This window comes from Zootoca vivipara, unplaced genomic scaffold (assembly GCF_965207765.1).
Source record: "Zootoca vivipara unplaced genomic scaffold, rZooViv2.hap1.1 HAP1_SCAFFOLD_42, whole genome shotgun sequence".
Taxonomy (NCBI): Eukaryota; Metazoa; Chordata; class Lepidosauria; order Squamata; family Lacertidae; genus Zootoca; species Zootoca vivipara.
This window is the reverse complement of record NW_028291088.1, coordinates 35,156-52,532: the sequence shown is the minus strand read 5'-3', so window position 1 is coordinate 52,532 and position 17,377 is coordinate 35,156. Positions and strand designations below refer to the sequence as shown.

The 17,377-nt window shown below is 44.9% G+C and overlaps 1 protein-coding gene and 1 pseudogene across 2 annotated transcripts in view; one reads left to right on the top strand and one right to left on the bottom strand.

The window, feature by feature from the left end:
* Positions 1-378: 378 nt before the first annotated feature.
* The window catches only part of LOC118093842 (endoplasmic reticulum disulfide reductase DNAJC10), a 35,702-nt gene continuing 18,703 nt past the window's right edge, over positions 379-17,377 (bottom strand). For both annotated transcript variants that reach the window (XM_088660218.1, XM_088660219.1), the window contains exons 14-23: positions 16,503-16,630; positions 13,283-13,399; positions 11,377-11,478; positions 10,229-10,384; positions 9,871-10,004; positions 8,310-8,363; positions 7,750-7,897; positions 5,221-5,340; positions 4,841-4,954; positions 379-3,526 (exon numbers count right to left, since the gene is read on the bottom strand). In XM_088660218.1, coding sequence (XP_088516344.1) covers positions 3,515-3,526; positions 4,841-4,954; positions 5,221-5,340; positions 7,750-7,897; positions 8,310-8,363; positions 9,871-10,004; positions 10,229-10,384; positions 11,377-11,478; positions 13,283-13,399; positions 16,503-16,630 — 1,085 coding nt within the window. In that variant the 3' untranslated portion in view covers positions 379-3,514. The remainder of the gene's footprint in view (positions 3,527-4,840; positions 4,955-5,220; positions 5,341-7,749; positions 7,898-8,309; positions 8,364-9,870; positions 10,005-10,228; positions 10,385-11,376; positions 11,479-13,282; positions 13,400-16,502; positions 16,631-17,377) is intronic.
* On the top strand, positions 5,436-5,822 carry LOC148683050 (microtubule-associated protein 1 light chain 3 gamma pseudogene; annotated as a pseudogene).

Sequence of the window (17,377 nt, the reverse complement as noted above, 5' to 3'; positions counted from 1 at the left end):
AAGAATGGATAGAGGATTAATCCATTCCAGATGGTCCGCAGAGTACTCAACCTGAAACGTACTTAACCCAAAGTATGAGTGTAATTGGTTCTGGAAGTCCGTACTTAACCTGAAGCGAACTTTCCCATTGAAAGTAATGGAAAGTGGATTAATCCATTCCAGACAGGTCCGCGGAGTACTTAAAACTAAAAGTACTCAAACCGAAGCGTACTTAAACAGAGGTATGACTGTATTGAATGGGAATCTAATGTAGACATCATTTAACATTAGTTTGCTTTTTTGGGATGCTAGTTGCTTGTTTGTTTAGAGCTTCAGAAAACGGAATTTAAAGGTCTTGAACCCAGAACCACAACATGAAAGCTGAAGAGGAGGACGATGTACTGGATGAAACCATTTATTACTGTAGTATAAAAGTTTAAGAGGTAATTAGACTGCAGTTGAAACTGACACAGCAGCATCTACAGCTGCAATATTTTCAAAAGGAATACTGTGTTCTGATCCTATCCACTCCAGTGTTCTTGCATCTGCTAACGGGAAGAACCAGAAGGTTTAGTAACTCCCTGTGTTACTAAATTATGTTCTTACCTTTAGGGGGGGGGAAACAGCTGGTGATTCAGTAACAGAAATGTATTCATAGCTGAGCTAATTACTCTGGGCACTTGAACATGCAGGCTTCACCAAATAATCGTGGTTTGTGGAAGTGTCTCTCTGCTGAAAAATAAAACCTGTTCTCCACAGGTGCAGAATAATTCTTACATAAATACACAGGAAAAAACTGTAGTCACTCATAAAAGTGGGTGGTTGCAAAGTATATCTACCTTTTTTTTAAAAAAAAACCCAAACAATATTCTAGATGCCCAGTCTTTAGCGAGAGGAGGGTTATTATTCAAAATTCCCAGCATGGGATTTTCAAATAAAAATTGGGGGCAGTACAGTACAGATACTAATACAGAAAAACAATTTAAGACTTTGGCAAGCGCCAACATTGGTTGGTTGGTGGGTGGGTGTTACATTAGGTTGGCTTCTAGAGATGATATATAATGAAGTCATACTCGGGAGTAGACCCACTGAAATCAATGAAATAGGAGCGAAGGTCTGCTCATACGGTAAGTGCACCATTTAGAGGAGAAAAGAGCGATATTTTTTTTCCAGAATCTGCTGTCTCTCGCCCTAGCCCATCCTTGGTTGGCAATCCCCTGGAACTGCATGGCTCTCCATCCTTTCCGCAAACAGAAAGGTAATTCTGGATCAATTCCAATGTATTTGTTAATTATTAAGTCCACCCCCCTCACATGGACAATCTAGTGAGAAAACTTAGAAGACTAGCACATTTTTCATGGCGCAAACTTTTCACAGGCGCAGTCGTCAAATGGACTGTGAAAATCTCTGCCATGATAAGTGCATCAAGTCTTTAATTTGCTTTGGCACTTTCATTACTGAGCAGATCAAGGTTCAGAAGGCACTTGGAATACTGAAAATAGAAAAAAGAAGAAGAAGAAAGCCAGTAGTTACGTTTTACAACTCTGTTTAAAGGGCTGGGAGCAGGCTAGTATCCAAACAGATGAAGCCGGTTGCTAGAAACCGCAGGAGCATAATCTGATTGGCCGCTTTGAGAACAGGATGCTAAACTAGCCGGGCTCACTGACTTCATCCAGCGGTTTCTTTTCACGTTTATGCCTCCAACAGTGACTCAAGTGCCCCGCTTTAAAATCAAACAATATTTCCTGTGACACAAACTAAAAAGTAAATAAATAAACTGTACTTTCAATTCTGCGGAAAATCACGACGGTGCAACTCAGCATCTTATCTGCTTGGATGTGGGAGAAGCTTCACCTGCATTTTATAATCATGTTTACCCGGAAGCGAGTCCGACTGAAATCAGCTTAGGTAGAAGAGCTTGGGGGTGGGGGGCTCATTTACCAGGAGTAAAGTATTGAGCGTCAACTCTGGGAGTGTCGACTTGATTCTGTCCAAACTAAGCCTATTAGAGCAGAATATACATCAGGAGGTTTAGTTTGGTCAGAATCAAGTGCACACTTGCAGAGTTAAAGCTAAATACCGTACTTTTCCGTGTATAACACGCCCCGGTGCATAACACGTCCCCTATTTTGGGGGACTCAAAATTAAGAAAATGGGGAGGGGGAATTCCCCAAAATTGTTGAGATTTATTGGGGGGGGATTGCCAACAGTTGTTGAGCTTTTGGGGGGGGGGGACACAGAGTTGTTGAGCTTTTTTTCGAAAAAAGCATCAAATCACCCGCCCAATTGCCACAGCAACAGCCAATCAACAACAGCCGTTGCAGCAGCCACCAATAAGAATCTCGAACTCATGGCAGCAACCAATCCCACAGCCCCATAATGTACTACCCATGTATAAGACGACCCCTAATTCTGAACATGATTTTTTAATTAAAAAAACCATAGTCTTAAACACGGAAAAGTACGGTACGTCACTTCTCATAAATAAGCCGCCATAGCTGCGAGAGGGCCATGAAAATTTGTGTCTTCAGCTTTTTAGACTCGTCTGCCCATGTACTATCCGAAACCAAAGGGCATTGGTTGCCAGGTGTGACATATGTTGGCATGATTTTCAGCTCTCCTAGCTCACTAAGGTGGCCATTGAAGAAAGTCTTGCTTGTGTCGGCTCTCAGCTGCTGCAGTCCATAGCAAGCAATCTTGTGTACGCACTGCCACCTTCTGGTTACAGTTGCCTGTACATCACGAAAGACAAACAGCAGCGCATCGCTCTTCTGAGCACTTGCAGGGATGTTTCCAGTGTCAAAACCTGAGCATGGCGGCTTAGCACTCGCAACTGGCGGACCGCAAGTGGGGAGGCAACACAGACAAGGTCCCTTCCACCCTTTGACTGCCAAGCACTGAAGCCATCGTGCTTGCTCACAACCATTTGAGCGCTCTTCAAAAGCGGCTTAGAAACCGGGATGTAATGCGGAACATTCTAGAATGTAGGTGGGCTAAGAAGACTGAACTTCTTCCAACTCCTATGTTAACACCCACTGAATTCTGGACAAAGCTCACTAACTACAATAACCAGAGGTAAGATAGTTGTTCAGACCACAATTTTCCTTCCCCCGGGGAAGGAAAAAGAGAGACAGCTGTTTTAGTCTTTCTGTGCTGCTGAGTAGTCTATATACCTGCAGTACCGCAAGTGGAAATTAATAGTGTTCCTTTTCAGCACAAGAAAAGACTGTTTTGTAGACAAAGGTTGGGAGGATTGAATGGGAGAAGGGGTAGGGGGGGGGAAGCTACAGTTCCTCCGCTACTGATCAAGTCTCAAGTCCAGGAAAAGAAAAGCTCTCAGTGAGCATATCACTCATGGAACAAGCGTCTCCTCCCCTGTTACAAATGAGCACTTGGGATGCTTCGTAACATTCTTGTAGCATTTGAGGAGATGAAAGCTGTGTCCACGAAGCCTGATGTTCTCCTTTTTCCTCTTCGAGGAAGCATGATCTAATACTTCCATTGCCGCTGCTTCAGTTTGAATTCATTCCACGGCTCAGAGTTCATCCTGATTGTTGGAAAGGGACAAAGAGAGGGAGGAAAAGAAATTAAAATGACGCAGTAAACTACGGAGAAATGTTCCTTTCATGTTTGCGTGAAGCAGGTTTCGCCAACCCAGGAGTTTTGGACTGCAATTCCTATCATTCCTGACCACCAGCTGTGCAGGCTGAGAGTCATAGCCTAACAGAATTGGGAGAGGCTGTCATAAAGGATTGCCTTGGGAATATTAGAATAATTTGCCGCCACTGCCATGCAGTGCCAGATAAGCAAGATATTTCATATATAGGGACCTATATTTTCTCGAAGAAGGTCTTAACGTTGTACAGCCATAAAGTACGGGTATCTCCAAATTTGCTCTCCTCCTTTGGACTCCATGCCATGACACTGATTCTACCTTTCCTCAAGATGTTGGGGAGTGATACAGTACCACCAAGCACGGAAGGGAGGAGGTCAGCTACCAAATACCCTGGGGTAGACCGACGTTGCAATTTAGCTACTTGCTTGCCACAGCACATAGTCATTCAGCATCAAAACATCTCTTGTCAATTGCTGCGGATCCTTAGAAGTACAGTCGTACCTTGTTTGTTGAACGCCTTGGTACTCGGACGTTGTGGCTCCTGAAGCCCGCAAATGTGGAAGGGAGTGTTCTGGTTAGCGAATGTTTTTTGGAAGCTGAACGTCTGACGCAGCTTCCGATTGAGTGCAGGAAGCTCCTGCAGCCAATCAGAAGCCACGCTTTGGTTTGCGAACTGTTCCGGGGTCAAACGGACACCCGGAACGGATTATGTTTGACAACCAAGGTACCACTGTATTTGAAATGCTTCTATCTCGTCAAACTCAAATGCAAGAGTAGAGATGGTATTGCTGTTGCACACCTAATTTCAGATGGCTGTCTCCTACAGTAGTTTTATGTTTCCACTCCGATAAGACAGCGGCACCTGACAGTCACTGATTCCCCCTCCCCACCTATGGCCCCCTTCGTCCCATATCCCACATACTGTTCCAGAAGGTCTCTCCAATTCTCAGGATCATCTTTTGGGGAGGTGACACAGTGGGTAGGTGAAGCAATCGCAACAAATCCACCATTGCAGTGTTTCTCAACCAGTGTGCCTCCAGATGTTTTGGGACTACAACTCCCATCATCCCTAGCTAGCAAGACCAGTGGTCAGGAATGATGGGAGTTGTAGTCCCAAAACATCTGGAGGCACACTGGTTGGGAAACACTGCACCATTGGGTGCAAACCATGAACACAAATAGCCAGAGGAGAAATATGCTAAAATATCTGTGTCAAATTCAACCGTGGGGAAAAAGGAAACTCACCTTGTTTCTGGAAGATTTTCCCCTCTTTTTCTTAATATCTTCTACTTTCTCCATCAGGAGTTCGGCTATGGCTTTTGCATCATGGCTGTCTATGTGCTCCCCAAATGCATTTTTCTTAAAAACAAACAAACAAACAAACAAACAAACAAACAAACAAACAAACAAACACAGAGGTAAGGTAAGGTCTCAGCTGGCGTACCAGATCGAGCTGGTAGACAGTCGCCCTGGACACAAAATTGACCTGCACCTCAATGGACAGCTGTGAGTCCAAAATGACTACCAAAATACACCCCTTCTTGCGAGCATAGCATGTGCTCCACGACAGAACTGCACCCCTTCCCGCATCATAGTTGACATGATGGAGATTTCTGTGCTTTTACCTTTGCTCCTTGGTAAGGATAGAACTTCACTGTTGGATAGGCTCTGATGCCAGCAGATTGACAGGTCTGGGCGTAAGCCTGGCAGTCAACTTTCCCAGCTTTCACTTTCCCTTTAACAGCCTTAAAAATTGAGGAGGAAGGAGTTAGTGCTGTAGAGTGGAAGTGGAAAGGGCCGGTGAGGGGGAGAAAGGGGTCTTTTGTGTTTTTAAAGAAAGATGTTGAGGTTCCAGAGTGACGACCGTCCATACAAGCAGAGGAAAAATTTAGCCTCTCGGATGAAGGAAACAACTGATGTCAGGACGAAGTATCCAAGCAAGATTCCGATTATCCTTGAGCGTTACCAGAAGGAGAGGACACTCCCTCCGTTGGGCCGGGTCAAATTCCTGGTTTCAGGGGATCTATCTATGTCTCAGTTTGTCTACAGTCTGAGGGCCCGCCTGTCCCTGACAGCCACTCAAGCCTTCTACCTGCTGGTGGACAACAAGAGCCTGCCCTGCCTGAGCCTGACTGTCTCGGAGGTCTACGCAGCCCACAAAGATGACGACGGCTTCCTCTACATTATCTATGCATCTCAAGATACGTTTGGTGATGTCGGCCCATGAGCCCAATCCGAGGAAGGCCTCTGCAGTCTCCCCCCTCCTCCCTTTCTCTTTGAGGCATAGTTATCACGACATGGATTTTTAAACTGCTTTTGTGTAAGAGTGGCATGGGAGAAGAGTATTCACCATCGGGCAGGCTCTGCTTTATTGTCATTATCCCTGAAGCAACTGAACTACCTTCTATGTTGTATCTGCCTGAAAAGGCGCCCAGGTGACAGGGTGTGTTTAAGGGTCATGTACTTTCTTAACCAACTCTGCAGGGCCATTACTTTAACCCACTGCCAGCTTATTCTTTTAAACTAATTTGTTCCCTCATCTCTTTAGACGAATATAGACATAGATACAAAAAAGAGCACCACTAATATTGCACAGGAAACTATTGTCTGGTTTTCTTTCTTATTTTAAACAAAGCCGATTGGCCTAATGGGGATCTGGAGGGTTCCACGAGTGGAAATTTTAACCGCACAGCTGTTTTTGTTACTTCATCTTTCTTCCCCCTTTTAAATTTTTTTAAAAAAAAAAAAAAAAAAATTGAGGAGGAAGAGGAGACAGGAGTTAAAGCTCATTGCTAAAAAAATAAATTGGGGGGGGCACCCACATCTACTTCCATGATTGGCAACTAGTTTCATAGTGAGATACTCTGAGAAAGTGGATGTCAAATCCACAAGGCAGGGGCTGTCAAGGTTTTGGGGCCCATATAAACCCATGCGCAAACTGGAGACATTGTCCAAAGAATCATAGAATCATAGAGTTGGAAACCAAGCACACACAACTTCTTTTATATGGGTTACAGCTTTACGTGGGGTTCGAAAGCAAATAAAAATGCAAGTAGATAAATAGGAACCGCTATAGCGGGAAGGTAAACGGCGTTTCCATGTGCTGCTCTGGTTTGCCAGAAGTGGCTTTGTCATGCTGGCCACGTGACCTGGAAGCTATACGCTGGCTCCCTCAGCCAATAATGTGAGATGAGCGCGCAACCCCAGAGTCGGTCACGACTGGACCTAATGGTCAGGGGTCCCTTTACCTTTACCTTTGAAGGTGACCCGGAAACTGCAATTAATCCAGAATGCGGCAGCTAGACTAGTGACTGGGAGTGGCCACCGGGACCACATAACACCGGTCCTGAGAGATCTACACCGGCTCCCAGTACGTTTCCGAGCACAATTCAAAGTGTTGGTACTGACCTTTAAAGCCCTAAACGGCCTCGGTCCTGTATACCTGAAGGAGTGTCTCCACCCCCACCGTTCAGCCCGGACACTGAGATCCAGCACCGAGGGCCTTCTGGTGGTTCCCTCATTGCGAGAAGTGAGGTTACAGGGAACCAGACAGAGGGCCTTCTCGGTAGTGGCACCTGCCCTGTGGAACGCCCTCCCAGCAGATGTCAAGGCAATAAGTAACTATTTTACTTTTAGAAGACAACTGAAGACGGCCCTGTTTAGGGAAGTTTTTAATGTTTGATGCTGTATTGTTTTTAATATTCGGTTGGAAGCCGCCCAGAGTGGCTGGGGAAACCCAGCCAGATGGGCGGGGTATAAATAATAAATTATTTTTATTATTATAGTAGAATGGCCCTCTCAAGCCTTAATTTCAGTGGAGGGAGAAAACCCTTCAGGTGCCACAGAAGGCCTCACTGGGCATGTGTAGGGCTGCCATGCATCCGAGTTTTCCCAGATACGTCCAGGAATCAGGCAGCCATTTTTGCGTCTGGGCAGATTTTGGGCGAATCGTTCAGAAAATACTAATAATAACCCAAGAGGAAGAAAAAAGCTCAGCAACTTTGCCCAGATTTTCACCTGGGGGAATATGGCAACCCCAGGCATTGTGTGCAGGGGCCACCCTGGCCGCAATGCATCTAAAATAGCTCGGAGCGAAAAAAGGAGAGCACTGAACCGACAGTGACTTGCCATTCCAGGAAGATCAGGCCGTTTACCTTAGCTAGGATCTCAAATTCCGGAGCAAAATTTTGGCAAGGGCCGCACCAGGGAGCATAAAAGTCGACGACCCAATGCTCTTTCCCGTTCAGAACTTTGTCGGTGAAGCTCTGAGGTGTCAGATCCAGAGACACCCGAGGTAAATACCTTTGGAAAGGGAAAAAGAAAAGACGGAACTTGGGATTTCAGAGTCCCACAAACAATTCTTCCCAGAACTAGTGGCCTGTCACCAGGAAAGGTCCTGTTTGTGCCTTCTATTCACTGTTATCATCAACACCTGAGTGGAGGAGGCCTATTGAATAGTTTCTCCCCTCGCGTCCAAATATAGGATTGCAAAGGTCTGAAGAGCATTTCGGGGGGGGGGGGCTTCATGCATACAGCCTTCAACACAATCCGAACGTGAGACAGTCAGTGCAACAGCATAGATGGTGGGGGTGGGGAAGGTGGAGCTCACCTACATGCATGGCCCTACAGCCCCCTACATTGATTATTCTATGTGAGCCCCCCCCCCCCCCCGCAAAAATTATACTGTGAATAAAATTTTGAGGCAGACACTCACCCTAGCGCCCATCTTCTCAGCGAATGTGCATCTCTGTTCCAGCCGTTGTAGCTACTGTTAAAAACAGAAGTATAAAAGCAAAAGACTAATCAAAATGGGCAGAAAGAGGCAACACTTCTGTAGTGCACTTTCTGTTCATTGGGTATTGATATTTAGCTGGGCACTGTATTCTCTATTTCAGCTGAAAGATTTTTCCCTGAAAATAGCCACATGGGGCAGGATTCATCTCATGGGCGCTGCCAGCGGTAGCCCTGAGCAAGGACTTCCACTTGCACGATGCCGTTTCCCACCACACGTAACACGCCCCCCCCCAAATAGACTCGGGGTCAGGGGAACCCCCAGGACAGCGCATAGGCAGATGAGGAGGAGGAGGAGGAGGAGGAGGGGAGATTCTTCTATCTGGCGAGGTGAAATGCTTGCTCAGGCGGAACATATGCCATAGCACAACAATGAATTCCATTTCAAATCTGGCGTGAGATTTCACGCATGCTTTCCTCCACAGGAATAATTCCGTTGGCAGGAAATGACATGCTGTAACCAAAACGAAAAGCTTTAAAACACCCCAAACACACCAATATTAGAAGAGATAAAGATGATAGGATATCAATTATCAAATGAGCCCATTCACTATACAGTCGTACCTTGGATCCTGAAAGCCTTGGTACTCAGACGTTTTGGCTCCCGAACGCCGCAAACCCGGAAGTGATTGCTGCGGTTTGCGAACGTTCTTTGGAACCCGAATGTCCGACTGGCCTTCTGTGGCTTCCGATTGGCTGCAGGAGCTTCCTGCAGCCAATCAGAAGCTGCACTTGGTTTCTGAATGTTTTGGAAGTCGGATGGACTTCCAGAACGGATTCTGTTCGACTTCCAAGGTATGACTGTATAGAGAACAACGGTTAATAAGGGGTGGGTAGAACTACTCCTAAAAACATATATTATTTGGGTAAACTGAAGACGCAATTGTCCCAGGAGATCAAGAAATGGTTACCCATCTTTTAACAGCAGCCTATATGATTATAGCGCAGAATTGGAAATACTCGGAAACATCTACGTTAAAAAATGGGTTATATAAATTTAGGATATTGCTTCAATGTTCAGATGAACAGGCAAGTTAGAAAGGGTGGCAATACTCCTGTTGCTTATTGGAGTAACTGGAATGCAAGACAATATTAATTCATCCACGCTTTTGGAAGGCATCTAATATTTGTATCAATAACGTTCTCAGGTAAAATGTAATGGTAAATTATTAAAAGTAATTGAAAATTTAACAATTCTAGCTATGAATAAAAAAGTGTAAAATCAGGTGAGTAAAAAGTCAATTTTAAATAAATAAGTAAAGAACACCTTATGATAATAAAAAATACAGCCCCCCCCCAGGTTATAACTTGTACTTTCTGATAGTTTAAACGTTAAAAAAAGGGGGGGTTGTCAGATTTTGGTACAGAGGGAACTCCTGATTTAGTCTAGTCTGATTATCAGATCCATAGCTCTATTACATCACATAACAGGCATGGTTTTCAATAAGAATTTAAGAACAAATCCAAGCACTTGCATTACTCACTAGTACTGATAAGATGAAGCTGATTTTTGCGGGAAAAGTCTTATTTCAGGATAACCTTGAATGCTTTCTTGATGACAAAGGGAGAAATATTTTTGGCAGTCCACGCTACCGACTGAAACCAGCCCATTCAGCAACTGAAATAGAGAAGCAATGATTCAATTAAAATGGCAAAACCTAGTGCAATAAAAGACCCCTCCAGAGTAAAAATAAAAATCCTGTACTGATCATTGGGTATGCATGCTAGGGGTACGTGTGTCTCAGTATCGCAAAATGAAAACGAACAAGGAACTAAGCGTTTAGTAATCAGGTGAGCATGATTGACACTGGGCACTGAAAAGAAGTGATTGCTTGGTTTTACCCTGGCCATCCTCTTCCATTCGGGCATTAAGGCTTGGCAAGGACCACACCACGGAGCATAGAAATCAACCATCCAGATTTCGTTAGCCTTCTTTTTCTTCACCAACTCACTGAAGGTCTCGGGTGTGAGAGAAACTACTGACGGGTTCATGAGATCCTATAGCACAGAGAAGAGGAAGGCTCACTTAGTGCTCTCAGAATTTATAGGAGGAACAGCTCAAGTCATATGCAATTTGTTTATAGCACTAACACACACACACACACACACGAGATTGCCGTACAGTGGTACCTCTATTTACGAATAACTCTACTTACGAATGTTTCTACTTACGAACGGAGCTCCATCCGCCATCTTGGATGCAGTTTAGATAGGATTTTTTCTGCTTACGAATTTTTAGATAGGGTTGCTTCGACTTACGAATTTCTTCTCCCAATGCATTCCTATGGGATTCGACTTACAATTTTTTTCGACTTACAGTGCGTTTTTGACTTTAGTGCGTTCGGAACGCATTAAATTCGTAAGTAGAGGTACCACTGTATTTCTGTAACTGCCATCTGTTTTAACTGAGTTGAGAATTTTATATTGTTGAAACCCAGCGTGTGACCTGCTGATGAAGAACTCCACTTTTGGCTTCAGCTCCAACTACTTTTTGACCCTGCCCATCACTGGAATGTAACCCCCCCCCCAAAAAAAGCTTGTGGACAGGGGAAAAAGGTTCCCCACCCCTGGCTGAAGGCAAGCAATGGGAAAACAAATCAGATACTGAGAATGGCTTACAAAATCATGGGATATGAACAAGTCAACTGAGGCTACATGACCCAGCTTCTGCAATGAACCTTTTTCAACTCTACACTATCCTTTCTGAAGTGAGGTGCCCAGAACTGTACACGGTATTCTAAATGCGGTCGCACCATGGATTTTTATAACGGCCCTTTTACATTGGTTGTTTTCTTTCCAATTCCTTTCCTGGTGTTCCCTAGCACGGAATTTGGCTTTTTCACAGCTGCCACACACAGGGTCGAAACCTTCATCGAGCTATCCGCTATGGTTAGTATGGTAGGTTTCCTTCAAACTTCCATTCAGGAACTCAAAGACCAAACAGCAACTTTTCGTGGCGCAACAGAACGTTCACAAAATTCAAAAATTACCTCAATAAACTCCAGGATCTGCTCAGAAGAGTGATGCCCCTCGTATTCGTGAGTGTGAGACTGGTTGAATACCACCGTTGTTGGGTAAGCTCTAATGTTGTGCTGCGAAAGATCAAGATGAAAACATCTTCAGAAATCACAGGGAGAGATCCCCCTTTAAGCCTCAACTGATTTCTGCCTTTTCATTTAGTATTTGGGCAGGTCAAGTTCTCAGGGCTAAAACCTAAGGGCAGATCCATAGCCTTCATACAAACCACATCCAAGGACTGCCCTTGAAGCTGACCCAGAAACTCCAGCGGGTGCAGAATGCCACAGCGAGGCTCCTCACGGGGTCCTTGCCGCGGGATCACATTCATCCAGTGCTTTACCAGCTGCATTGGCTCCCGGTGGAGTACAGGATCAGGTTTAAGGTGCTGGTTTTGAAAGCCCTATGCGGCTTAGGACCCTCATACCTACGGGACCGCCTCTCTTGGTATGCCCCGCGGAGGACCTTAAGGTCCACAAATAACAACATTCTGGAGATTCTGAGCCACAAGGTGGTTAGATTGGTCTCGCCTAGGGCCAGGGCCTTTTCAGTACTGGCCCCGACTTGGTGGAACGCTCTTTCACAGGAGACCAAGGCCCTGTGGAATTTGCCATCTTTCCGCAGGGCCTGCAAGACAGAGCTGTTCTGCCTGGCCTTTGGGTTGGATTCAGTCTGACCCCTGTGTTTTCCTCCCTCATGGTTTTGATTTATGGACTACTTAAAAAGAGGCTGCATTTTAAATTTTAGTATTGTATTTTAATCTGTATTTTAATCAATTGTTTTCTTTTCTTTCATGTCTTATTGTAATTTTATTGGTGTTAGCCGCCCTGAGCCTGGTTTTGACTGGGGAGGGTGGGGTATAAATAAATTATTATTATTATTATTATTATTATTATTATTATTATTATTATTATTTCAGGCACATAACTTCCTGGTAAGAATCTTGAGAACCATAGCTCCAGCACCCAGCACCCTTAACAAACTACAGTTCTCGGGATCCTTTGATGGAAGCCATGTGTGTTCAATGCGCTTTAAATGTATTGTGTGGATCTGCCCTTTAAAGGAAATCCCCGTTACCCCAATAATTGCAAAAAAACCAACAACCACAAACCTGTGTGGTATAGAGAAGGTTTGTGCAGCATAACAATGAGAGGGATGCTGGCTAGTGTTTTTAAGTTAAAAGTTGTACAGATTTCTGTTTCCCGTAATACAGTGATAATGGGCTGTATCTAATATTAGTCATACTCAGAGTAGGTCCGTGGAAATTTACGGGCAGGACTAATTTTAGGCCCATTAATTTCAATTATTCTAATCTGAACAGAACTTAGTTGGATAGCACCCTATGGTTTTTAATTCTTCTAAAGTGCCTTGCACTCATTTTTTTTAATATAGATATAAAGAGGTGAAATATAATATGATGCAAGGAAGGAATCCCCTCAGCTTTTTAGATCTCAAAACTCAGGCCTTTACTTTAAAAACAAGTCAGGTTTGTGGTAGGCTTTCCATACAATGGTGCCTGAAAATCTAGCTCTTTTTTGTGTCTCTTTAAACATTCAGAAGCCAGTCTTCTAAGTCAGCTCAAATTCCATGCCTGCTTCCTATTCTATGAACTTTTATTTGCAAGACTCCCAAGTTCATGGAGTTTCATGTCTGTGAGAGCTGAAAAGTATGCAGGAGTTAAAGGGGCAGCAGCGAACGGCTTACAAAGAAAGTTAACGTGATTTATAGGTGCCATGAGCCAGCACACACAGCGGGGATTTGGTATGACTTGCGGTCCAATTAATTTCCATCACTTTGACTGCAAAACAATTGGGATATCACTTTTCACAACTGGAACGAAGCTACGTTTATGTGGGGAAAGTATTTATACTTGCAGTTTACCATGTTGCAAATCCCTTCATGAACTGTACAGTCTAGTGTCCCAACTTTCAGTTGACCGTAGAGTTGCTTTGATGCTTTCCTCAGTTCCGGCAGCAAAGCTCGACAAGGGGGGCACCACTGAAGAGAGAGAGAGAGGAAAAACAACTACAACCACCAAGTATAAATTAGTTCTGTTTGTGGGGGACAGGAGGCGGGCAGGTGTGGGGGACTCCCTGGTCCTGAATGGGGTAACTGTGCCCCTGAAGGACCAGGTGCGCAGCCTGGGAGTCATTCTGGACTCACAGCTGTCCATGGAGGCGCAGGTCAATTCTGTGTCCAGAGCAGCTGTCTACCAGCTCCATCTGGTACGCAGGCTGAGACCCTACCTGCCCGCGGACTATGTCGCCAGAGTGGTGCATGCTCTAGTTATCTCTCGCTTGGACTACTGCAATGCGCTTTATGTGGGGCTACCTTTGAAGGTGACCCGGAAACTACAATTAATCCAGAATGCGGCAGCTAGACTGGTGACTGGGAGCAGCCGCCGAGACCACATAACACTGGTCTTGAAAGATCTACATTGACTCCCAGTACGTTTCCGAGTACAGTTCAAAGTGTTGGTGCTGACCTTTAAAGCCCTAAATGGCCTCGGTCCAGTATACCTGAAGGAGCGTCTCCACCCCCATCGTTCTGCTCGGACACTGAGGTCCAGACGGTTCCTTCTGGCGGTTCCCTTGTTGGGAGAAGCCAAGTTGCGGGGAACCAGGCAGAGGGCTTTCTCGGTGGTGGCGCTCGCCCTGTGGAACGCCCTTCTCTCAGATGTCAAAGAGAAAAACGGCTTAGAAGACATCTGAAGGCAGCCCTGTTTAGGGAGGCTTTTTAATGTTTAATAGATTGTTTTATTTCATTTTCTGTTGGAAGCCGCCCAGAGTGGCTGGGGAAACCCAGCCAGATGGGCGGGGTATAAATAATAAATTATTATTTCCTATGGCTCTCCCAGAAGGTGTCCTGGAATCTCCCTCTTCATCCCCAGAGAAGGAAGCAGAGAGGCACCAAAAGGGGTTTGCCCTTTCTAATTTCCCTCACTGCAAGGGCAGAAACCTCCAATCCCTCGCCACTCAGCTGGTGATCTGGCAGTGGTATTGTCAAAAGGGGTGTGTGCTAGGGGCTGAATCCCAAAAGAGGGGTGAAGGGAAGTATACCAACCCTGGAGATGATATAGCAATTTCCCTTCCTACTGGGACAAATAGGAGGAAAGAATTTGGGTCGGAAACACATCAGCCCACAAAAGAAGATGAAAGCCCCACAGAGAAACACCAACAGCCCACTTTCTGCCTTGCTGGTGTGAGCCCAGCATATTGGTGGGCTGGGTGGTTCCTGCCCTTCCAAGATTCTCCCCACAACCCTGGTAGGAGAGCTATATATTATCTTCTCCCCATAACAAACCAACAAAAAACCATTTTCTGACTAAACTATGACGAAGCTTAGGCTACAGACAGATGTAGGGTAAATGCCAATGTAACCTTCCTAATTACATGAGCAGTTCAGAAATTCCCGGAGGTTGTGAGCTCTTTCCATTGAGTTTTTCTAAAGAGATGGAACAGGTAGCTCTCGGGGATGCCTTAGATTAGGCATCCCCAAACTGCGGCCCTCCAGATGTTTCGGCCTACAACTCCCACGATCCCTAGCTAACAGGACCAGTGGTCAGGGATGATGGGAATTGTAGTCCAAAACATCTGGAGGGCCGAAGTTTGGGGATGCCTGCCTTAGATACAGGACACATGGTCTTGCGGCAGGGTGCTGATGATAGCCATCTTCAAATATCTAAAGGGCTGTCATATGGAAGAGGGAGCAAGCTTGTTTTCTCTCGTCCGGACTGGAGGAGCCAAATCAATTGCTTCAAGTTACAAGAAAGGAGATTCCAACTAAAGATTAGGAAGAATTTTCTGATGCCAAGAGCTGTTCCAGCAGTGGAACAGACTCCACTGTCTGTTGTGGACTCTCCTTCCTTGGATATTTTTAAGCAGGCGTTGGATGGCCATTCATCAGTGATGCTTTAGTTGAGAGTCCTGCAATACAGGTGGGGGTTTTTTAGACTAGATGATCCTCAGGATCCCTTCCAACTCTAAAATTCTATGATTCTATGGTTGGTTATGTCTTCCATTGTATCCCTTCCTCCTCCAATTCTAAGTGCCCTCTGCTTACCAGGTAACTATTTTAAAGCAGGAAACACTGCTGTTGCAAAATACTGTGGAATGAAACATTTCTACATGCCAGCCTAGAATTGGACTGGTCATGTTGTCCGGATGCCTTGCCTGATTATCATCTACCAAAGCAACTATTCTATTCCCAATGTAGTATAAACACAGGCAACTGGGAAAGACTGGCTACAAGCACTCCAATTGGAGAACAGCCTTTACCAAAGAGAGAGCCAGTGTGGTGTAGTGGTTAAGAGCGGTAGACTCGTAATCTGGGGAACCGGGTTCGCGTCTCCGCTCCTCCACATGCAGCTGCTGGGTGACCTTGGGCTACTTCTCTGAAGTCTCTCAGCCCCACTCACCTCACAGAGTGTTTGTTGTGTGTGTGTGTGGGGGGGGGGGAAGGGATAGGATGTTAGCCGCTTTGAGACTCCTTAGGGTAGTGATAAAGTGGGATATCAAATCCAAACTCTTCTTCTTCTTCTTCTACCAAAAGAGTCATGGACTTTAAAGATGCTCAAACTCAGGACGAAAAGGAGAAATGCACTAAGATGAAGGCATGTTTGGCAAACCCTCACTGTGATCAACTCCTGCCTGGAAAACTATGTCCCCTTTGTGGAAGGATGTGTGGATCCAGAATTGGCCTCCACAGTCACTTACGGACTCACTGTTAAGACCATGTTCATGGAAGACAATCTTACTCGGCTACGAATGATCACCAAAGAAGCAGCAGCTTTTAAAATACTTTCACAGTTATAATAGCACAGTGGGAGGAACCGCTACATTGTGAAGATGGACTTCCACTCATACAACAGGACTTCACCTTCTCCACCTCTCTCCCCTCAGCCCATTCTCGCCCCAAATCTGCTCCAGAACATCCCCCAACCCTTTGGAACAAATTCTGAAGGTGCACTGGAGATTGCAAGGCAAGGAAAGAAGGAAGGAAGGAAGGAAGGTGAAGTCCTTTTGTTCCATTCACAGCCAAATAGCTTTGGATGCAACACGGCCTACATCTCTATGGGAGAATGAGGTGCTGCAATAGTTACAGGTGCAAAGAAGTCGACAAGCCATGGTTCCTTCTCTTTGCCAGGAAAATTCTGAGGCCCAAGAGTGACGACATGGGAATTCACGCTTTCCTTGGCGAAAGCCACTATGTCGTACAGAATCTTCTTTCCTTCAAAAGAAAAAGAAAACAAAGCGTCCGTGAGGATTAGCTCCCTATTATTTGCTCAGTAAAGTAGGATGGAAAATAAGGGGAGGGGAGGACCAAAAAATGTACATATTTATTTTTCAGTCCAGTTTAACAGGCAATAGGGTTGTTGCATCCAACTAAGTCATACTTGGACTTAGACCCATTGAATTCACCATGGATTTCAGCAGGTCTAGTCCAAGGATGACTTTGCTGGGATTCAACCCAAAGGGCTGACCGAGTTTTACAAGATCTTTCCCCTCCCAAATGTGGCTTGGTATGTTTAAGTGGCAGTCAGCCATGTCAGATATTAATCACTCATACTTCAGAAATTCACAGGATTATCACAATAGAAATCGGCACTCTTTGTGAAAGGCAGAGGGGGATTTATTTCTTTACGAATTCATAAGCCACTCTGCATTTAAAGAACACCCAAGCAGTGTATAAAAACAGACTGCTAGTCATAAAGCAATGTTAAAAGCGTGAAGCTAGCAAGTATCAAAATTCTAGCATCAAAGGAGGGAGGAAAATAGAGGAAATATTGGGGGCGGGAAGTCAGCTTTAAAATTTATATAACATTTGTATTAATTTGTATCAATTTGGTCATAATTTGTTTTTGTTTTGTTTTGAACTATGGAAAAACCAATAAAAATAACTGGCCAAAAACCCCAAGCAAAATTCTGGCTCTGGAAAAATGAAAGAGCAAAACTCCCAACAGTATAGCACAGGGCA